This window comes from Pseudochaenichthys georgianus, chromosome 7 (genome assembly GCF_902827115.2).
Source record: "Pseudochaenichthys georgianus chromosome 7, fPseGeo1.2, whole genome shotgun sequence".
Lineage (NCBI taxonomy): Eukaryota > Metazoa > Chordata > Actinopteri > Perciformes > Channichthyidae > Pseudochaenichthys > Pseudochaenichthys georgianus.
The window spans coordinates 6,697,011-6,720,286 of NC_047509.1; the positions used below are offsets into that span (position 1 = coordinate 6,697,011).

Sequence of the window (23,276 nt, forward strand, 5' to 3'; positions counted from 1 at the left end):
TGTTTATTGTATCTGTGTATTTTTATTCTATCCACAGTTTGCCATAGAGAGTCACTGACTGGACTTGATAAGTGACCGAAGATACAAATAATTAAATGCTTAAAGTTGTTCATAGTTTTTATAGTTAATATCTTGGATAGATAATATGCCCGGGTTTACAAAGCACCAATATGTCAAAAAGGAAGCCGGAGTAGCAATGTCAATTACAAATAATGTATCCAGATCACTTTTTTTAACCAAGCTTTAGCGATAGCGAACTTCGCTTTTTATTTCATTTCATATAGATATAATGAACTCTTAGGATACAACTGAAGAAAACGCGACTCATTCTCAATGTATCACAACTGTTTTCACTGGACGCACTACTGTCACTAAACATTAATCTGAGTAGCATACTTTGCAGACAGAATTCTAATAGTATGGAAACTATTTTAGAGTGGTGTTATTAATTAAGTAACTAAGTACATTTACTCTAGTACTGTATTTAAGTACAATTTGGAGATACTTGTACTTTACTTGAGTATTTCCATATTATGAATAGAATAGAATTCCTTTGTCATCGCACCAGGTACAACGACATTTTAAAAAGCTACCCTCGCAGTGCATTTCCACATAATACGAACAAAATATATATCTATATAAACATACACACTAAAACATATGCTCACACATCCATGCCTATATGCATACATGCCCGCCCATAATTTAAATACAGTTTACAATATAAAAAACACAGGGATGATATTTGGCATCTCTGATGTCGATCAGTTAATAAATTAATAAAACTATTAAAAAGTAGTGCAGTTGCAAACTGTTACTGTGTGTGTGCTAGTTCAGCGTTTGACGGTGTTCAGTTCTCGTATGGCTCTGGGGTAGAAACTGTTTTTCAGTCGGTTTGTTCTTGATTGAATTGACCTGTAGCGTCTACCGGAGGGCAGAAAAGCAAACAGGAAGTGTCCAGGGTGCGAAGAGTCTGCAATTATTTTTGCCTGTTCTGTTGAGGCTACTTTGTACTTCTACTCCATACCTTTACTTACTTTGAAGATTTTTGATTAATCAAAAATCAACTCTTAAATCAGACTTTAATGCATCAATAATAATAATCAGAACATTTAATATATATTATTCTGAAATTGGCCAATCTGCATAATGAGTACTTTTGATGCTAATACTTGTTACTTGAGTAACATTTGAATGCAGAACTTTTACTTGTAACATAGTATTCCTACACTCTGGTACTTCTCCCACCGTTGCTATTTTCTGATATATACTCATTTCCACATTCAGTCCTCACAATGCAAATATAGATATTACACATCTACATTAATTATTATTGTTTGCACTCAGGGTGACTATTTGTTCCATCCAAAAGAAAGAAACTTGAGTTTGTCTTTCATGTGCAGAAGAGCTGACTTATAAATCAAATATATTGTTGCCAAAGAATAGTAAAATAATTCCGCATACAACACATTACATTCACAGGTTCTCATTAATGTTTAAATGTGGTATTTTATCGCCCCCTGCTGGTCACTGGCAGAGCTGCACCGACCTTACTACCCGGGTTGTGACGTATGTTCCTGTGACGCGCAGAAATTTTAAACTATCGTCCTTCTCAGTGATGGCGGCTTCGTTTGGTTCTCTCCCTGCAAGCTGTAACAACAAATGGTACTACACCCGGGAACAGATCGACAACAACCCGTCTAAGCGAGCTGGACTTGATCCGGACAAGGAGCTGTCCTACAGACAACAGGCGGCCAACCTGCTGCAGGACATGGGACAGCGGCTCAATGTGTATCTTTTGTCGGAGGGACGACTTGCGTTCACATTAGCTTGTTTGTTAGCATCATTAGCTTGTTGGCTAGCGAACTTTAGCTTCCTGTGAAGCCGGTTCAGCGGAGAGCATGGCTGCTACTTGTTGTTGTGTCTAGTTCGAAGGTTTTTTAGTTTGTTTGTAGGTTTTACATCAGTTTCAAGCGGTGGTTTGTGGTTTTACAACATTAACGTTAGCTTGCAAGCGTTATCTAAGAGCGGCGTAGTTGGCTAAACCACGAAGGCCTGTGTGGTCGGCGGGCCTTCGGGACGTTAGCTTTAGCTTTACCTCTGACTGAATGCTAGTAAAGAACATGTGTAGCTAAAGTGGGTAAACAAGGTTAACACACATTATGTTTTAGTGTATTAATGTGTATACTTCACATTCGACCACTTCATTTGCAAAAACAACCGTTCTCGGCTAACATGTGAAGCTAGCTGTTGCTCTGCCACTGGTGTGTTATTGAGTTTTAAAAGTCATTAGCAGTATTAAAGCTCATTCACTTGTGTTATTACATTTGGACCCAGTTCCTATTTCCGATTTACATATAGAAATTGTGTTTGGTGTATTTATTAATACACTTATGTATGTTTTGATCTGTTATTGAGATTTAGTATGTATTGCATGAAATTGTGTAACTGCATCAGTTGAACTAGTTTTTGTTTTGACCTACCAAGGGGCTGGAGAAATAGTCCAGTACCTACATCAGGTACAATGCATGTATTTTCCTAGTGTGTAATTGATTTTGTCGTTAAGGACCCCTTAAGAACAAATGCTAAACTAGACCTAATGCCGGTGTTGTGATGCACTTGAACTCTTTGCTACATTATTCCTCAACTCCCATTTATCAGGTCCCAACTTACAATTAATACAGCCATTGTGTACATGCATCGATTCTACATGGTCCAGTCTTTCACCAGATTTCACAGAAATGTAAGTATTCTTTGTCTCTTTAAGCTCAGATACAGTGGCGAGTTAGTTCCTGTGTTGAACTTATTTTTGTTTTACCCTCACTAGGTTATTTCTCCAGCCGCACTCTTCCTCGCTGCAAAGGTTGAGGAGCAGCCCCGGAAGTTGGAACACGTTATCAAGGTTGCCCATGCATGCCTCAATCCTCAGGATCCTTCACCAGATGTACGCAGTGATGTAAGTATTGGGCTTTGGTCAACATCGCCAGCAATTGTGCTCTATCTCCTCCTAAGATTACCTGATGTGGTAGAGATGTAATCTCCACAGTATTACATCTTTAAAGGTCCCATGTCATGGCCATTTCTACTGATCATAATTCCATTGTTGAGGTCTACTAGAATATGTATAATGTACATTGTGCAATTTTCCAAACTCACATTGGTTTCTCAGCATCTCTGTATAGTATGTGTATTCACTCTCGGTCCTAAACGGCTTGTTGGAGCTCCTGCCCCCCCCTCCCTGTGAGCCCAGTGGCCGTCTGCGAGACAGCAAAACCCAGCCCGAACACACACACCCACAGCCTGGCTGGGAGTTTGTGTGTGTGCTCACACACCGACTCACAGCCTCGCCGCGTCCCATCGTCTCAGGGAGGAGAAATCGGCGGAGCTGCAGCTGAGAAAAGATTGAGTGTGTGTGAGGAAGTCCGCGGATTGGTCAATTTGGTTGTACCAATCCACGGACGTAACGTAACGGCTCCACGGATTGGGTCCATTTGGGTATGGGCACGTCACTGTACCCAGGAAGAAAACAATGGAATAAGAGAAATGTCCAACGAGGCGTTCTGGGGCAGCACAGACAGGTCTTCTCTGTTAGAGTTTTACTCGCTACAGGGTGCACTTTGAGGGTTTGTGACTCTGCAGACCGTTCACATGCAGAGAAACCTTCATAACACACAAGGGGACGGGTGATAACCGGAAAAGCGTGACATGGGACCTTTAAGTAGGAAATGTATTATTTTATCAGTAGAATTTGTGAAGATATTGTTTTGTGTTTTAGCGATTTTTGTGTTTGTTCAGAAGCAATGATTTGGCTGTAATGCTTCCTTGCGCTACCACTTTCAGTTTAATCCAAGAGAGAATCGTCTTTGTTCTCCTAGAAAATGTTGTTGCTTTAATAGCAGCTTTGATGCAGGTGCTCTTTTATGGGACTTTTGTCTGGCAATTACTTCACAACTGAAGTTCAGCTTTTTCTTCTTTTTTAAAATTGCATTTAAACTGTGTACAAATACTTTGTGAGGGTGTTTTGGTTTAAGCTTCCTCATGTGTTGTTCCTTCTCGACACATGGGTCACCTGTACTGCTCAGTGTGTAGCTTCTAATTGTCTCACCACTTATCTGTGAGGCTTCTTCAGCTCTATATGAAAGGTGGTTTAAATGTGTTTGGATGAAGGCCTCCTAGTGAGTAACGTGCCTGTCCTCTCAACTTCAGGCCTACCTGCAACAAGCCCAAGACCTGGTCATTCTTGAGAGCATAATACTCCAGACCTTGGGTAAGTTGGGATGGAAGAAACTGGGCCCTTTAAATTTCCCTCTAGAAACACATGTGATTTAAAAAACATACTGCTAACCTGTTTTACTTTGTCCACAGAAAGCCCATATACGATTAGCAGCACAGGAAAGAGACATTCAGGCTTCATATTAACAGCACTTTCTCACTGTTGCATTGCAGTGACGACGCTTTTGTTTCTATATGTCCATAACTTTTAACATTTCCACTCTCCCCTTTTTTCTTTTATCTACATATCTTTAAACCATTTCTTTAAGGAATATGTTGATGCATCATAAACAGAATCACTCCGGTCACATGTTCCCATTATTGTAGGCAGTTGAAGAAGATAAAAGTGCTTTTACTAAAACACCAACTTGTGTTTTTACTTTTTAAACAAGATTCAAGGTCATCAGACAAAGCGAGCGTTTTAATAATTGTACCGGCATGCCTTTAATGTTTTCCACACTCATCTGTTGTTTTCACATCGTCTAGGATGTTATTGGAAGAGCCCATGCAAAGTGATATTCCACGTTATTCTCCACAACACATAGTTTTGAATAACAGTATTCATTTTCTGGTTTTCAGGGAGAAATCTGTGTGGTGCAAATGTTAGTTTGACTTTTGCATTTCATTTATCGAGTCTCTTTTTGTCCTTTTTTTTTTATTACAGCTTTTGAAATCACCATTGATCATCCACATACTCATGTTGTCAAGTGCACTCAGCTTGTTAGAGGTGAGCATTAACTCTTCAATTTAGAGAATTTGATTTGTATATTTCACTATCGTTGTGTGTTTGCACGCTGAATCACTATCGCAGGTTTTAAGTGTGTTTTTTTTGTTCTATTGTTGTTCCAGCGAGTAAGGATCTGGCTCAAACATCCTACTTTATGGCCACAAACAGGTATATTCACAGTTCACTGCTGACACCTTTTATCATCATGTCTACCACCGCATTACTTGTGTATAATCCTCTAACTCGACATGTCTGTTCTCTCTCTTCTCCTGTTTCTGTTTTGTATTGCCTTCTGGGATGTATCCTGCCACGTAGTCTCCACTTGACCACGTTCTGCCTGCAGTACAGTCCGCCGGTCGTGGCCTGCGTGTGCATCCACCTCGCCTGCAAATGGTCCAACTGGGAGATCCCCGTGTCGACAGACGGCAAACACTGGTGGGAGTATGTCGATCCCACAGTTACCCTTGAGCTGCTGGATGGTATGTGCTGTTTATGACCCCGAAATTCACCTTATTTTGAATGTGCCTGGAAAGCAGTTACAGGTCAGTCTGAACTTTTACATTTCTCCAGCTAATCTTGTTTGTATATCTTCTTTCAGAGCTCACACACGAGTTCCTGCAGATTCTGGAGAAAACACCCAGCAGGTTGAAAAGGATTCGCAACTGGAAGGTACAGATTTATTTCTCATTTGCAACCAAAGGAGTGAAGCCAAGACATCTTGCATTGTACAGACATTTACTGATGACTGACCTCTCTGTAATTCTTTATTTGCTACCAGGCTGGAGGCTCAACACCAAAAGCCAAGCCCAAAGTCCAGGAGGAGGGTGACCAGAGGGACACCATGATGAGCATGATCTCCATGGCCTCATCAGAGAGCACCGTGGCAGGCTTGATGAGTCTCTCGGCTCCACCTGACGCCTCGTCTTCCTCGTCTGCCGGTGACAAGGACAGGGGGGACGCTGGCAGCGCCGCCACGTGGAGTGGAAAAGGTCAGCCTGCACCCGAGCTCAACAACGAGGTGCATGTTCCCGCTAAGGTGTCGCTGAGTGAATACCGGGCCAAGAATGCAGACGTCCTTGCCGCCCAAAAGAGGAAGCTGGAGAACATGGAGGCCAGCGTGAAGAGGGACTATGCCAACGCTGCTCAGGCTCTCATCGGACAGCAGCAGAGGAAGGATAAGCAGCATCACCAGCAGTCCAGCTCCTCTTCCTCGGACAACCCTTCGCCCATTATCCTGAAAATCCCCCTGGAGAAGGAGAGGCACGAGAGGTCGTCTCTGAAAATGCGCTTCCCCTTAGCCGGGGGAGGAGGAGGGGGCGTCAAGGGTCAGGAACAGGACATCAAGGTCAGAATACGAGTGCCTGAGAAGCAGAGGGGGAGTTCAGGAGAGGAGGGCAAGAGCAGAGACAAACACAAGGACCGCTCGAACCACCACCATCATCACCACCACCACCATTCCTCCTCCACCAGTGCCTCTCTCTCCACCTCACACAAACACTCATCTAACTCTAGCGGGGCAGTCGGAGGTAGCAAAAAGGTCCCGAGCGACTCCTCTAGAACAAGCTCCTCGTCTTCTTCGGCGTCTCGCAAGAGGACGCATTCCCAGGAGCCCACAGCAGGTGCTAACCCTGCCTCCAAAGTCAACAAGTCCACCAGGAACGCTTACCAGATACCGTCCCTGTCTTCCTCCTCTGGGCAAACTCTGGGGCACAACGCTGACATTCTCCCCGCCCTGGGCCTCTCCCACCACCAAGGGAGCTTCTCGAAAGGCGACAAAACGGACACGAACGGGCACGGTGCGGCGGGCGGGCCCCAGTCGAACGAGTACCAAGACACTTTTGAAATGCTAAACTCTCTTCTGAGCGCACAGGGGGTCCAGCCAGCCCAGCCGTCCATGTTTGACTACAGAACCCAGTTTGGGGAGTACCGGTTCAGCGGGGGCACCCGAGGAAACGGCAGGCCACCACCCCTCCCTTCAGAACCGCCTCCCCAACTGCCTCCGCTGCCCAAATAACTTCCTGATCAGGAGGCTTATTATGTACATTGTACTTTGACATCTTGTTACATATGGTATTTTATTTTTTTCAACTCGCCCAGCATTTTGAATCGGTTTCTGTGTGACAGCAGTGAAATGTACTGGCGTGCGTGATACATCATTACTATTTTTTCCACTTCACACAGGGGCAATAATGAAAGGCTTTTAAAGCTTGCAACATGTGAGAGAAAAGATACAGGAAGGTGTAGATACAATGCTTTCTGTTTAACTCAAATTAAATGTGATGAGGGGACCTGGTATTTTTTTTAGCAACACTGTCATTGTCTTGAAATCATGGGGGAACTGAAAGATGTTGGGCCTCATTACCGATTGTGTTTTTATAATGTTTTTATAGTATGTTATTTATTCATTGAATGCTTTTTTAAGAAAAAGAAAAAAACAATCCCCTTTTCTACCTTTTTTTTTAAGGTTTCCCCTCTTCTTTTTTTAGGCGGAGGGATATTTCTTCATCAAGACTGTACAGGCTAGTGCATGTCTCCAAAGCCATCTTTTCAATATTTTTTTGAAACAGCCATAACCCCCCAAAAAAGGTGCCCGCCCCCCCCTGTATTTTATTTTCTTCATTATTTGGCAAAACCTGTACAAAGACTGTAAAATGTTTAAAACAAACATCAAATATTTTTTACTTTTATTGTGAAAAAACTCAAAAAAATATGTCGATTACTGACGCTTGTTTTTTTTAGATTTTTTTGGGTGTTGCAGTCATTGTTTTAAATGGTTGTAAAATATTCATATATTCAGTTCTCTAATAATTACACTAATGGGCAACGTTCATACCAAGGATGTACATCTATGGTTTTATCAAAAGGGTTCAAACATATCTACGGTATCGTCACAATGAAGGAATTGCAACAAAGAATCGAGTCTTTGTGTGGTTTAATGCAGAGAAACAAATAGGCAGATTCAATACAACATTTTTAGTTGTGTTATCTGCGGAGCCCTGAAACTGTCGGGATTTAAGAAAACACTTTTTTCTGCTGGTGCTCACTTTGTAGTGACCATATTGAGCACAATCTACAATAAAAGTATTCACAATACACTATATCAAAAAGTAATCAAACGCCATGTGTCTGTTTTTTTATAGTCTTTCATTTATGCAGTTTCCTTTGAAAATGTCTGAACTCCAGTGTACACTTGTCAATTCATGCACGTCTGGTTTAATCATGTTGAAGCTGTCTATAATTTCATACTTTTAAAACAAAACAAAGTGGATATTAAGCTTCAGATTGTTGTTTATAATCCATGTGTAAGCCATGATTAAACAAAAGTTTGTACGTGTTCTTTAGTTGTGTAAATCAAATGCGTCAATCTGATTATCGACATACCTCCACTACATGGTCATGAGCATGAAATAAATGAATTATGTGAAAAGTATAGTGGAGGAGGGGCCACTTGTTGGCAAAGATTCGGGTATCATCTGTACATTTAATTCATTATCTTTGTGGTTTTGATTGTATAGTATTACTGCTCTTTACCTGCTATTTTTAACAGTTTGTAATCCACAATTCATTTGTTTTAGGCAGTCTACAGTAATGCAGTACAACAAATCATCAGCCATACAATTGTAAAATATGTGTGTGCCCTTCATTGTATGAAATATAAGTTTAATATGGTACAGCCCTTCGCTCAGGCAGCAGAGGTTTTATTGGTTTTTCAACTCTTGTAAAAGGGAAACAGTAAATGCACTGAATATTTATCAGTAGGTTTGCCTACAATGCAATTGACAAAGTGTTACATGTATAACAGTTGGACTATTAGATTAGAAGACCTTAAATATATTGCCCTCTGAAAGTATTTTTATTTGATCCCAACACATCTTCAAATTTAGGTTTCAACGTTATGCTTTGAGGAAAGTCATAAAAAAGGACACATTTCAATAAAACCTGAATGTGAAACAAATGAAAGACACTCATGCAACCTAACAATGCAAAGTCACATAGCTCCAATGAGTTTAATGTTTTGTTATTTTTCACGTCTTGGTGTTTAAGTGACACTCAGGTCTGGAAATGAAACGTTTTGGAATTTTAGTTTTCTGTTAAAACGTTATATGTGAACCCTTTTCTTTTTTATATAATGTGGTTGCTTTATTCTCAAATAAAAAGACAATAAATATTTTAAGAAAACTCCCGCTTCGTTACGTGTTTCATAAAACTTCACTTCTGCAGGACTGTGGGTGTAAAATGATTGCAGCTGATGCCACTTGCGTTGGCTGATTAATTGACCAATGAAATGCCCTGAGCTTCGACAAATCAGAGCTCTCGGTGGGCGGGATCTGTGAAGATTCTGCAGAGGCTGTTGTGTGGCAGTTGGACAAACCGACGTAGTGTGCCACGGAAGCTAAATCCTGTAGGACCGTCGTGAAGAAGGTAAGCCATTCTGAGCAAAAAATGCAGATGGTTGCATATTCTTGTAAAGAGCATTGTGTACAATGTGAAGAGAACGACCGTGTATTACTATCGGTCAGTAAAACTCACTTATTGGCCACAAATTGTGAGAAACGGCGGTTGGCTAATATTAGCAACTGCTAACAAAGATGGCGACGCCATAACTGAAAGAGGGCAGAGTGACGCAGTAAATAGAGGCGGGCTGAACGCTGCTGTGGCGCCTGCTTAGAATTCTCAAAGACAGAGAAATGTACTTATGCTACATTTGTAATATTAGCTAAAAATAATTGTTTATAATTTATTTTACGTATTTACTTTTTTGCGATGTATGGAAGTTTTGTATGTAAATAAACAATATTAACCTATAGCAAGTTAACACACGTTAATCATAGTCGTCTCTGACAAGCCACCTGACCTGCCAACGCCTTCTCTAACGTTAACAATAATATTGTAATTGGACCAGGTATTCTTACCACTGCTTTTGATATTGTGTTTATGTAGTTATGTTAGCCATCTGCGTTTCTTAATTGGTTTACTTTCAACATCTGTTAGCTCTCCCCCCAATTTGTGACTTAAGGGAAATGTGGGCATGAAAGACACTTTTTTTTTTTGCACACACTCATTTAGTCTAGTCAGTTTTATTGGCAATTAGTGACAATAGTGTACCCCAAGCCTCCATTTTATTAAAGGCAAGGCATGTTTATTTATATAGCACCTTTTCAACACTAGGCACACACAGAATGAGACATTCTCACATTTCTGTTTTTTTATTGTGGGAATGGCAGCAGCTGTCAAAAGATTTTTGATTCTAAAAAATAAATAAATACTTGTTTAATTAAATGTGTCGGCCACTTAACTAATATCTAGTAGTTTGCCAGTTCTAGTCTCCATTTTTGTATCTTAATATTTGTCTTCTATTAAATGTCAGAAAATATCTGGTTATTTAAAGTATGGGTTTACTGATATTACAACTCCCTGAACAGGAAATCTTCACAATAGAGAAGTCCAAGAAAAGATGGTGTTACCCACTAAAATTAAACGCCTCGTTGTTTTAACCTTATTTTCCTTTTATTCCCCCAGACTTTGTAATGAATAGGATACGAATCCACGTGTTACCTTCAAGTCGGAACCGGGTGACCCAGACTCCTCGTCCCCAGGAGCCCCAGGCCTGCTCCTTCACACAGCGACCATGCTCTCAGCCTCGCCTGGAGGGCCTGGACTTCTGCGTCAAACACATCCTGGAGGATAAGAACTCTCCGTACAAGCAGTGCAGCTATGTCTCTGCAAAGAACGGCAAGCGCTGCCCCAACGCTGCACCAAAAGTCGAGAGGAAAGACGGGTGTGTGGACAACCTACAATTCTTCTGCTTTTAACAAGTCAGAAAAAGTAGAACCTCAGCTTTATTATCAACTAGAACTCTTACTATGGAAGACACGAACACACATTAACCTGTTAAGCCCCAAGGTCCCCCTTGGCGGGTACTTTTTTTTTTTCACGACAGTCTCAGGGGATCTTAATATTTAAGAACCTATTAATTTATACCAGATTAACGGGAATAATCTCAGCTAACTGACGACACAAAACACAAGTCTCATTAGAAGCATCTAAATTACCCCTGAGCGAAAAATGCTAACGCACTTTGGCACAGAACTCAAGATAAAAGATACCCTTATTACTAGGGATGCACGATATTGGTTTTTTTAAACCGATACCGATAACTTCCTGCTTCTCAAGACCAATACTGATAATAATGTAATATCAGTGTTTCCCACAGATCTGAAATATACTTGGGCAGGCGGGGGGGGGGTGCCCGAAAAAAGAAAAAAAAAAGTTTTAACAACATGTTTATTTATTGACTTTTCATTCCTGTATAATCATTTTGCGCAAAGATGGCACTGTTTGTCAGAGCACTTCATCCTTCTGGGATTTCATGAAGAACAGCTCCAACGCCTGTGTATGGGAACACCTCTGGTGCTGGTCCATTAACTGCCAGTGTTTCCCACATATCTGAAATATACTTGGGGGGGGGGTGGTGGTGGTGGTAGCTTGGTCGCAGCTTGGTCGCTTGTTAGCAGACCCGTCACGCGATGGCAGAGCGAACAGGTACAGGCAGGGCCCATAATGATAACCCTATAGTTTAAATCTACTACTCACACATGAACATATGGAAATGGATTACTATTTTAAAAAATAAATGTATTTATAAATGTATTTAGGAACCTATCCATGTGATTTTTAGTGGGGGTCGACCTCAAATCCTCTAAGGGGTCCCGGGGCATGCCTCCCGGTAAGATATTATTTTTTATTTTGGAGTTAAATGCATCAATCTGGTGCATTTTGAGGGGAAAATAAAGAGACTAGATCTATGGAAATTAAACAGAACTGTATACATTTCAATAATTGTAAAATCATGGCCATAACCAATAACATGCCATTTCCAATATGAAAAAAACACTGAAACTTGTTTATTAATTTATTTTTGGTTCATTTATAGTTGTGAGTGTGTCTGTGCTCCTGAATCAGCCTCTCCTGTCTCCTTCCTCTCCCCCCTGCTCCTCTTTGAGGCAGCAGCAAAGACTAGTTTTCTCTCAACAAGTTTTAAAAGTGTATCTTACCTTTTTTCACCCAGTTAACTTTTTATTTATTTATTTATGCATATTTTAATAATCACATTACATTTCATTTAGCTGACGCTTTTATCCAAAGCGACTTATAATGACCGATTACAGGGACATTCTCCCTGGAGTAACTAAGGGCTAAGTGCCTTACTCAAAGGCACACTAGTGGTGGTGTTCCTGGCGGGATTTGAACCCACAGCCTTCCGATCTTCAGCCCACCTCACTATCCATTAGACCAATCACTACCCTCTCAAATGGAAATATGTGTTTACATAAATGGTGACCACACCGTTTGAGACCCACTGAGAACTTAGACTAAGTTAACTATCTAAACACTCAGAGAGTCCTTTACCTAACCTGAGCTGAGCTTATCCCGAGCTTGAATGACACACAGACCAATCAAGGGCTTGGATTTATGATTTGTAGGACAGTGGCCATGCCGGCAGGCCACATCATGTGGACAGCCAGTCACCCTGTGTGAGGCAGGCCACTTAACAGGCCAGAAGGAGGCGAGATCAGTGCAAGGGAGCGAGGGATCATTGTCCACAAGTTAATCGATCGCAGATGGCGTCGTGGTCACGGACGAATACAAAAAAAAATAATACAAAAAAAAATACCTAAATGGGTCGCAAATTATACTTGAGCGGCCGTTAATATACCTGGGCGGCCCGCCCAAGTATAGTCTGTGTGGGAAACCCTGAATATATATATATTAAATGTACCTGTAGTTTTTTCACACCTGGTGGTAAAAAAAAGACTAGTAGTGAGCAAATGACATGAGCATTACTACTATTAACAAAACAAAGCCAAGAACAGTTTTGACTCAAAGTGACCATATTTATTTTCCCAAATAAACTTCTTGCCTTTTTCAAAAGCCTCGTCGATGGGTAAAAGCCCCGGTGCCTTTGCAGCTGGCTTTGGATTCGCCGCTAGTTTAGCAGCGCAGGCGTCTTCGTACGCTTTAACACACCATCGTAGCGATGGCGATGTTTCAGGTGACTCATCAGGCTGGAAGTATTATAGCTCGTTGCCCTCCTCGTGGAACTTCTGCATTGCATTTGTTAAGACAAATAGCAAGCGAACTATCTAACTCTGAAACTTTGAAATAGTCCCATACTGCCGACGACATGTTTGTTTACTGTCCTGGCTTCACGGCCGCACACCATTTACGTCACAGCCAGGCATGAGTTAGGGAGCGCTGGATTGGTGAAGAACTCCCCTCTTCCTAAACCACTAATACCACAGTACTGGAAAACGGGAGGAGCCGAGTGAAAAACAAATATCCGATTAAAGCTGAGGTTCCACAGATTATTTAGGTATATCATCACTGAGTAATCCGAACTCGCGACAGGGGAAGCAAACTCAGACATCACAACACGTACCTTTACGTAGCTTTTACGGGAGATCGTCTCACCGTAGCTGTCAATCTGATCAAAAGACTTGTTCAATGGCATTAAAACGAGAAATGCGGCTGAATCGGTTAATCGATAGGTTGATAATGTTTCTGTGGAATATTTTTTTTTAATTTATAATCCATAATTCCATTTTATGTAAAAATCGGAGAGTAAAAGTTAGCTGCTAATGGTAGCCACCAGTTATCGCAGCTTCTGGTTTTGGCTATGCGTCAGTCTCACACACACACACACACACACACACACACACACACACACACACACACACACACACACACACACACACACACACACACACACACACACACACACACACACATTACCAAATAAGGAGTATGTGGGAGTTCCCCTCAATTCCATTGGCTCTGACGGTTAGAAAGAGATGTCAATCAGCAAAATCGAGCAAGGGGGGCCAGAGATGGGTCAAATCCACCCAAATGACCCCAGAAGTGTTTTTTTGCAAAATCTCTCTAAAAAAAGTCAAATTTCACATGTTTTGCATCAATCTTGATACAGGGTACTTATTATATGTTGTAGTTTGGATTCCTAAAGCTTTTAGTCTACCATCCCATCATTCAAGGGTGGTTTTCACTAGAAGTAATTTTTTCAATCTGAATTTACTTTAAAATAAAAACATCTATATTGATTCTGACACTTCTACATCCAACTCACAGGTGTAACCTTGCTTTGAGAAAAAAGATTATTAATTTAACCCTTTTTAGAAGGGAAGATATGGTCATTTGTTCTGGGAATGTCATTTTCGAGCCTGAGACATGAAAAACAGGCTCGGGGCTTAAAGGTGGGGTAGTTAAGTTTGAGAAACTGGCTCGAGATCGCTAGAATTTGAAAATACACAACCGGAGAAAAGCTGCCACTTTCTTATAGAGCCCCTCCAACACACACGAACACATGACCAATGAGGGCACAAGAGAAGTTTGTGCCCCGATAGAAGACTGACAGGCAGGGCCCGGCTAAACGGATTGGTTGTACTTTTTACAGTATTACGGCTTCTACAGATGACATCTTTTTATGGATTTTTTTGTCAAAGCACTTCAGATATTCATTGCTATCGGGATGTTAAGAGCATTCCATGGAATATAACAAAAAGTGTATCGAGCCGGTTTCTGAAACTTACCTACCCCACCTTTAACAGGTTAACAAATCCAAGCTGCTTGGTCAAATCTCTCTTTTCCATTGACTGTATTTCTTCTGTGTTCTTTAGAGTGACATTCTGCGCAGAGCATGCTCGCAGGAACGCCATGGCCCTTCGAGCTCAGATGAGAAAGGCGTCTTCTGGTCCTTCCCCAGAGTCTCTGTTGTCTCAGCTCAGTGGATACAACCGTGCAGAGACTCACAGCGCTGACGGGGGCCGCTCTGAAGCTAGCCGGATTCTAGGTAAATGATCTGGACAGAGGTTTATCCCATCTGCAATGACTTGCATCAGCACTTTGTAAAGAGACACTGACTGTTCATTAGTGTCATATTCCAATTTTTTTGTTTATTTTGAAACAGTCATATTTATACATGCACATTACATCCAGTTGTTTTTGAAATTGTAAATCCTGCACATGTCTTCTCCACACTACCTATTTTAAATCACCACAGCACTCAGCATTCATATGTAAATATTGTTAATTCACCTCGGCCCCGATCAAGACGTGCTGCTTGCCGTAGCTGCAGGTTTCAAAGGGCGCCAACATGAACTCCTTCCTGTGGTCTGTTGATTTCTCCCAGAGAAACAAAGGGGCTAATCATTTCAGTTGGAAGGAACAAAATCCCATAACTTAACCCCAAATCATTAAGGGCAGTTTAATGCTTTTTATATATTTTTTATTTAACATGATTTAAATCGTATACTTTTCTTTATCGGCTGACGACAAGAACAAATATTATTGCATTAAACTGTCTGCTGCACTGTGAGCTGTAAAAACCCTGCAAAGTAGCAAAGCTCAGACATAATGACCAACTCGTGGTGTCAGCTACTCGGGAATATCATTAGTACAGTTCAGCCTTTTGTGATTTACCATAACCCGCCTCGTATGTTGAGAAATGATTACAGAATTATTCTTGTATAGGAAAAACTCACTCTTATGGTTTTAAGTTATGAGGCTGTTTCTTGATCAGTTTGACTCATATTTATACATGCACATCATGCTATCTTGTTCTTTTTAAAATTGTAAATCCTGCACATGTTGCACATTTCTTCTCCACACTACCTCTTTTAAATCACCACGTGCATGATGGTTTTATGTTGCATGCACAGGAAAACTGGCCCGTATCTAATCTGTTAATCATGCACACAGTTGCATCTGCGGTAGGCACTAAAGCCACACGCATAATGGTGTTGGTTTTGGAAGTTCTTAGTGTGAGTAAAAGATAATGCCTGTAGTTTGTAACATCTACGCGTCCAAAATAGCCCACAAAGGAACAAGGTTATGCAAACAAGAATGTCCTTTTTAACTTGTACCAGTTTTGGAGAAAATGTAAATTGATTTAAGGCGAGACACACCAGGTGAATAGGGAATTTTTTTTTAACTTAAAGGTATCAGCTAGACATTTCTCCAGTTAATTACTTACAATAAGGCAATTGTCTTTTGTATTACAAGTTTTCTGAAATAGCATGTTTCAATATGCAAATAACCATTATCTCATTTAAATATGCACATATTTTAACACATTTCAGGAATCGAAATCTGAACTTTGGATAAAGCCAGGTTAAAAATTCTTGTTTCATTTTGTAGTCATATTGGTATCTAAGGCTTTTACAGAAGGGATATTGGATATCTCTTTTTATCACTCCATAAATCAGAAAATACTGTCAACAGCCCTAAAATATCAATTTTCGCCATGTTTTTAGGTATACAATGTTGTATAATTCAGGCTATGAATTATATATGAACAAACCCTTCTGTAAAAGCCTTCATAATATTGATAGGAATATAACTGGAAGGTTTGGTGTCTCTACGTGCTACTGAAGTTGACATTTCGAACTCAGAGTAGGAGAAAAAACTAATTTTGAGAAAACGACCTTTAAAGATTGCAGTGAGGCGCTAGCTAAACCTCCTGTTCTCTGGATGACAGCTTGCGCATCGACGCACTCCGTGAAGGTATTTCATGTTCGAGGTCATTTGGTTTTTGTATAACCTTGCTTCGTGCAAGTGACAATTGTTGTCGTCTTCTCTGTGAACGTTTTTTTCGCCAGTCTTTTGCCATTTTGAGATTTCAATTTCTAGCGGAATGCTAACCAGGAAGTGTGTTAGCACACCACGTGACGCATCTGAACGAATCACGTTGTCAGAAATTTACACCAGCCAATGAGATTTAGTTTCTTGGTTTAAGACCCCTTTGTGCTTTCACGATTGGTTGCTGATACAAAGGAAATGCCCATATTTGGATCCGATGAGATTGTGCAGGAGAAACGGAGCTTTCCAGCGATATCTGTTGACATGGTGCACACAGTGGTCGCGGTACTTTATGTTACGTTAGAATTAGGGGTCGACCGATTATCGGCCAGGCCGATTATCGGGGCCGATATTCATCATTTGACCGATTATCGGTATCGGCCTTTTTTTTTATAAAATTGCCGATAACACTTTGGCTCTGATGCGGCCGTTTCTCTGTCTGCAGTCACCACTCTCTGTACACGAGCAATGTCCCGCCCACAGCGCTATCTGATAGGCTATTACTGAAGTGTCAATCAACACTGAAGATTTTCTTGGCGGGAGCCAGCCAGAGAGGCGGGACCTTCTCAGATTACAGGCAGGTGCGAAGAACGCAGACACAGATAGAGGCAAGCAGCAGCGCTGAGCGGCAGAGCCATACATGTGTTTCGAAGGTAAATCAGTTGAAAGCCGAATTTCAATAAACATCCCAATCCCCTATGCTGAAGTTGCAAAAACAGCACGATCTATTGATCCAATTCTATCAGCTTCCCAGTTACACAGGGACGCGGGAAGTCAGTCAGCGTGCAGCGTCTCACAGCGGAACTGTGGTGCGGAGGGGGGGCTGCGAGTGAAGCCTCGCAGTTTTTCAGGTTGATATGTGAAGCTCATTAGCTAATGTATTTAGCAAATGTTTAGCAACATATTAGAAGTGAGGCTACTAGTCTAACGTTAGGTCTACTGTAATAGCCTCACTTTTAATAGTTTGCAAAACATTAGCTAGCATAGTGTTTTGCAGTTGCTAGCAGCTTATTGGGATTTTATGCTAGACAGACAGGCATTGTTTTGATATAATAAATTAAGCATTATTGTTAAGCATGTCAGCCTGCTGCCCCACTTCTTGTCTCTCTCTAACTCATAGCAGATGGCTGCACTAAAGAAAAGGGCACGGAGAGGAAACCAGTTGTAAGATGTTTAAAAGTTCATTAAACATAATATAGGCTTAAATGCATTTCAAAGAAGTTGTGTTGAGTTGTGTTGGAGTTTGTGTTATTCTACATTTTGACACCAAGATTTTCTGATTTTACTGCAAATGTATATCGGTTCCAAATATCGGTTATTGGTCTCCTTGATTACTAATAATCGGTATCGGCCTTGAAAAAGCCATATCGGTCGATCCCTAGTTAGAATGCTAACTTTTGGTGAATTTAGGAGAAACCTACAGACGCAAATAGACAAACTATAGTCAAATAAACACTTAAATGTGTATTTTGTACGTTTTCCTTCCAAAAGCCTGAAAGAAAACATGTTATAGAATCAAAATAGCACAAAATTGACCAGTACTTGAAAAACGATGTTTCTGCCTGCCGTGTCTCGCCTTAATGGTCAATGTTTTTAATACGAGAACATTGAATTCAATGCAGCTCTGATGGTATGGTGTGCTCATTTCTCCTCCATGATGAGATGTTTGACGAGGATTTTAACCTCTCTCTCGACAGATGAGGACAGTCTGAGTGAGGAGGAGCAGGGTCCTTTGGTACTAGACCAAACGTGGAGAGGAGACCCTGACAGTGAAGCAGACAGCGTTGACAGTGATCACGACGATCCTCTGAAGTAAGCCAAACATTTTCCCTTTGTTTAAAATGTTATGTGAACTCTGTGGTCCATTACCCACTCATTGTGCTTACAGGTGGGGTAGGTAATTCACTTCAGAAACACTTTCTGTTATATTCCATGGAATGCTCTTAACATTCCGATAGCAATGAATACATTAAATGCTTTGACAATAAATACATACAAAATGTCATCTCTGGAAGCCGTGTCGCTGTAAAAAGCACGACCAATCATCTGAGCCGGCCCGGCTAAAGTAACTGGATGGCCTACCTGCCTGTCAGCCTTCCATCTGGGCACACACTTATCTCGTGCCCTCATTGGTCATGTGCGCGTCTGTATGTGTTGGAGGAGGGGCTCTGTAAGGAAGTCTGAAGGAAGGGGCAGATTTTTTCCCGTTGTGTATTTTCAAATTCTAGAGCACTCCAGCTGGTTTCTCCATTCTTACCTACCCTACCTTTAAGATCAGTGATTTTCCAGTCACATTGGTTGGAGCTAGTTTGAAGACATGAGTACAGCTGTAACGGAACTCTTTTCCTTTCTGAACTTTATGGTGACTTAATACATTTTTTTGTTTTTTGAAATCGCAGACATGCAGGTGTATACACAGCCGAGGAAGTGGCACTTATTACTCGAGAAAAGCTCATCCGGCTCCAGTCCCTCTACATCGACCAGTTCAAGCGTCTGCAGCACCTGCTTAAGGAGAAAAAGCGCAGATACCTGCACAACCGCAAGGTGGAGCATGAAACTCTAGGTAATGGCAACTACTATCTGACTACGTGTTGATTACGTACCAGTTCTTTGTTGGAAATCCTCCCACACCTTTCTATGTTTATTTACTGAGCATTATCTGAACTTGCTTGTGTTGCTCTCAGGGAGCAGTCTGCTGACGGGGCCTGAAGGTCTGTCCATGAAGGAGAGGGAGAACCTGAAGAAGCTCAAAGCTCTGCGCCGATACCGTCGTCGGTACGGCGTGGAAGCCCTGCTGCACCGGCGCCTCAGGGAGAGGAGGCAGGCGGTGACAGAAGGAGCTCTTCAGGTGTGTTTAACACCTAAACCCAATGTTAAAGGGTCGGTTTACCGACCCTTTAACATACCTCCCAAACTCTGGTGATATCCAGCCATGAGATTTGGTTCAAGATTCCCATGTCTGCAACATATGTGGCCGTCGCACTGTGCACGTTGAGGGGAAATGTTTTTGAGGTTTTAAACCCAAGAGCAGTTTGTCTTTCCAGAGCCGTTCAGACTCAACTGTAAAATCCTTGTTTTGTAAAAAAAAAAAGATTAACAAGACAAACATGTCGCTGATGACCTAATGTTTTATATTATATATGTTAGAGGGGGTAAGCTTCTTCTTGCCCCTGTTGAACATGAACAGAGACTATCTGAAAATTATCATTTTTTATTTTTTTTTTGGTTTGTTATTATTATTTTTTTTTGGTACTTTGTTATAATTATTAATATGAGTGAAAAAAAGAGAATATATATATATTGTTATATTTTTTGGTTTCTGACCTGTTCAATAAATTGACTAAACTATCTAACTGGGTTTTGATAGATACAAAATAAATAACGCCTGCAACTCCTTTTGAACACACAGGCTACACAATAACAACGTTTAAAGTGCTTTAGTGTTACCCTGAGTTTAGGCTCCACAGCGTTACTTTAGGAAAGGTCTGTTTCACTGGCGGTGCAAAATCCAAGACGTCAAACACCTTGTACATTACGGTGCCAGGCTTTCACAATAGTAGAAAAAATACAATATTATTTGCAGATTTATTCAATAAAAAACTACGACATTGTTATTTCTGATTGGTCAGGAAATGTAGTCGCTGTACATTTATTTTGTACCCTTCTCACAACATGGGGAAGGACTTTAGTGAATGCTACAGAAAATGCTTTTATTTTCCACTGAACTGCAGTGAGCCGTACATTTCTGAAGTCTGCATGTCTAGATGCCAGTAGAATGGATGTTCTGTTTCTCTTTGTGGGTTACCTGGTTCCTGTTTCATGTCCTACAATCCAGTGCACTGCGGCACAGAGCCAACACATGCAGGATGTTGAGTGTAAGACGTTGTTTCTAATGTTTGACTTGGTGTGAAGTTATTTTTTCCTACAAAGAGAACATGCCTCGTTTTTAAAATGTCAATGTTGGCTCTCAGGACTGTTTGATATTTTTGCTCAACATATTTGTGTGCAGCAGAGTGGATTTTTATCTCCATTTTGTGGCATCCAGGAATGTTAAAAAGGATAATTATAGCTAGTATGGTTCTGTTTGGATGTTATCTAACACTTCTTTCCTCTGTAGACACATTCGAGAACGGTGCATGAGAAGTGCACCTCCTTTGTGGAGGGATCCCGATGTACCAACCCCTGCCTGCCCATGACCCGGCACTGCGTCTCACGTATCCTCAAAGATGTTTTCAGCACATGAGTTATCTCTTTATATATAAAAGTTCCCGAGTGTTCTTCACCTCGGCCCCGATCAAGACGTGCTGCTTGCCGTAGCTGCAGGTTTCAAAGGGCGCCAACATGAACTCCTTCCTGTGGTCTGTTGATTTCTCCCAGAGAAACAAAGGGGCTAATCATTTCAGTTGGAAGGAACAAAATCCCTTAATCTTATCCCCAAATCATTAAGGGCAGTTTAATGCTTTTAATATATTTTTTATTTAACATGATTTAAATCGTATACACTTCTTTATCTGCTGACGACAAGAAAAAATATTATTGCAAGTACTTTCATTAAACTGTCTGCTGCTGCTGCACTGAGCTGTACAAACCCTGCAAAGCTCAGACATAATGACCAACTCGTGGTGTCGGCCTATCATTAGTACAGTTCAGCCTTTCGTAATTTACCATAACCCGCCTCGTATGTTGAGAAATGATTACAGGATTATTCTTGTATAGGAAAAAGTCACACTCTTATGGTTTTAAGTTGGGGGGCAGTTTCTTGATCCGTTTGACTCTTGTTGTCACTATTTTTCTGTCTGTCATGATTTGTCCCTAACCCCCGCTGCTCAGACATCTTCCAGGACAGCAACCAGGTGCTCTTCCAGATGTGTCCGGGCCTGAAAGATGTCCCGTGTGGACGCACAGTGCACATGGGACAGTCTGAGGACCCCCGCTGCCCGCTGCACCTCACCCTGCCGCCCCCCATGTTCCAGCCTGAGCAGGAGCCCCCCCCACAGGAGCCCATCACCACCGCAAGCAGAGACATGTACCTGAGTGCAGCAGAGCTGCAGCCCACAGAGAGCATGCCCCTAGAGTTCAGTGATGTACGTAGAAGTGATGATCTCCTACCACTGTCCTATAGCACATATTCATTTTATTAAGAATATCATGTTCCAAACTTATCAATGGAAATGATTCCTGCAGTTTTGGGGTGCTTTTACAACCACTGTAGCTTCTTTAGGTGCAGTTAAAATGATATAACATTACTTTGAGGAGGTAAGATTAATTCCAGGGTTAGTTTTTCCCCTTATCATGCATTTAAAGCTGATATAAAAAAAAGTAAATGCTAACATTTTGTTCCTTATTTGCCTTTGGAAGAAAAAACCAGCCCCAGGCCACTATTGGAAACAGAGGATCTCAGATCGCTTTGTGATGGTCGATATATATTATTGACATTTGAAATGGGATTAATATCGTTGTTTCTTTCCAATGATTGTGAATTACAAGATTGAGATGTATGCCCATTATCAGTAGTGAAGTCGGTCTCTCGGGGTCTGTGTGCGAGCGCCAGAACCATAAAAGGCAAACATTATAATCCCTTTTATTGTCTCCATCCTCTGGAAAATGCACCAAACTACAGACGTGAAAGCACCCACATAATGTTATGGCGGGCGTCTTAAGTAGACGCTGTAGTGAGTATTTGTAACTCTAAACAAGCCCTTGGGGAAATGCTGCTGAGAGATTCAGATGTGATCTTGTGAATGCAAAAAAGCTGATGATCAAAAGTTCAGATTGACTACACAGCTCACCATCGGCTGTTAGTATTGTGCAATGTTCTATGTAAAGCATAAACTCTAAATGTGGCTTCCTGGCAGCAGTTGCACCTGAAGCTGATTTCCTAACCAAATCTGCATTTACATAAATAACACTGCCTGGTGGTATGAGGTGTAAAAGGAAACAAACATACCATTTAAAATGGCCCCCACAAGTTTTGCGTTGAGATTTAGATTTCCTCCTGTTACACAGGACCTGGATGTGGAAGGGGACGGGATGCAGGGTCCGCCCTCCCCCCTACAGTTTGACACAGCCCTGGCCCTGGAGGACCACACCATCAGAGCCATCGCTGAGGCCCCCATGGACATCCTGATGGGAGGAGACCTGGACCTAGACGCCTCGGGACACGAGCTCTCAGAGAGAGACATGGCTGCCATCATGCATGAGCAGGTTAACTCTCGATCAGGGGCATCTTGAATATCACAAAACTCTCTTTTAAAGATGGCACCCATACACTGAGATGACAACAATCTGTATAATTGTGTGGGTCTAATAAAAATGCCACAATCTGTCAATACAAGATCCATTTTAAGGCGTGTCGGTTTGTGAATCATGGTGCTGCGATATAATTGGAGGGGTGGGGAAGCAAAAAACAAAATGCTTTAATCTCAATATTTACATTCAAACGGTTTAATTTATTACAATGATTCCTCCTGATCATACTCGAGTTTATTTCCTAACTGCTTGTATTGTTGGTGATGGAGAACACAATCTGATTTATCGGAGTAAACGACGCTTTAGAAATCTGCATCCAATTAAGTTGATTTCTTACAAACTAAATTAGGAACAAAAATCCATCTGTGTTAATGTC

General features: G+C 41.3%; 2 protein-coding genes across 3 annotated transcripts; both read left to right on the forward strand.

Annotated features, from left to right (window-relative positions):
- The first annotated feature begins 1,612 nt into the window (after positions 1-1,612).
- ccnt1 (cyclin T1) lies at positions 1,613-8,106 on the forward strand. 2 transcript variants are annotated; one of them, XM_034087293.2, is made up of 9 exons: positions 1,613-1,791; positions 2,662-2,743; positions 2,828-2,956; positions 4,207-4,267; positions 4,937-4,999; positions 5,122-5,167; positions 5,315-5,478; positions 5,598-5,668; positions 5,778-8,106. In XM_034087293.2, the coding sequence occupies exons 1-9, from the start codon at positions 1,619-1,621 to the stop codon at positions 7,011-7,013; spliced, it is 2,025 nt and encodes a 674-aa protein (XP_033943184.1). In that variant the 5' UTR covers positions 1,613-1,618; the 3' UTR covers positions 7,014-8,106. The 2 variants fall into 2 exon arrangements, with proteins under 2 accessions (XP_033943184.1, XP_071059816.1); XM_071203715.1 differs by having other exon boundaries at positions 1,615-1,791; positions 4,937-4,998; positions 5,112-5,167.
- Positions 8,107-9,311: 1,205 nt separating this feature from the next.
- kansl2 (KAT8 regulatory NSL complex subunit 2) lies at positions 9,312-22,997 on the forward strand. The gene is made up of 9 exons (XM_034087304.2): positions 9,312-9,421; positions 10,520-10,778; positions 14,692-14,864; positions 18,349-18,463; positions 19,051-19,214; positions 19,336-19,499; positions 20,769-20,865; positions 21,482-21,735; positions 22,658-22,997. Exons 2-9 carry the CDS (start codon positions 10,528-10,530, stop codon positions 22,880-22,882), a joined length of 1,443 nt encoding a protein of 480 aa, XP_033943195.1. The 5' UTR covers positions 9,312-9,421; positions 10,520-10,527; the 3' UTR covers positions 22,883-22,997.
- Positions 22,998-23,276: the final 279 nt, after the last annotated feature.

Bases quoted from the DNA above. Each gene is read 5' to 3' on its own strand.
- ccnt1 (XM_071203715.1), top strand. From the start codon at position 1,619: ATGGCGGCTTCGTTTGGTTCTCTCCCTGCAAGCTGTAACAACAAATGG. The intron at 1,792-2,661 runs GTATCTTTTGTC...CCCATTTATCAG, and splicing joins ATGGGACAGCGGCTCAATGT to GTCCCAACTTACAATTAATA. The intron at 5,669-5,777 runs GTACAGATTTAT...ATTTGCTACCAG, and splicing joins AAAGGATTCGCAACTGGAAG to GCTGGAGGCTCAACACCAAA.
- kansl2 (XM_034087304.2), top strand. From the start codon at position 10,528: ATGAATAGGATACGAATCCACGTGTTACCTTCAAGTCGGAACCGGGTG. The intron at 10,779-14,691 runs GTGTGTGGACAA...TGTGTTCTTTAG, and splicing joins AAAGTCGAGAGGAAAGACGG to AGTGACATTCTGCGCAGAGC. The intron at 21,736-22,657 runs GTACGTAGAAGT...CCTGTTACACAG, and splicing joins TGCCCCTAGAGTTCAGTGAT to GACCTGGATGTGGAAGGGGA.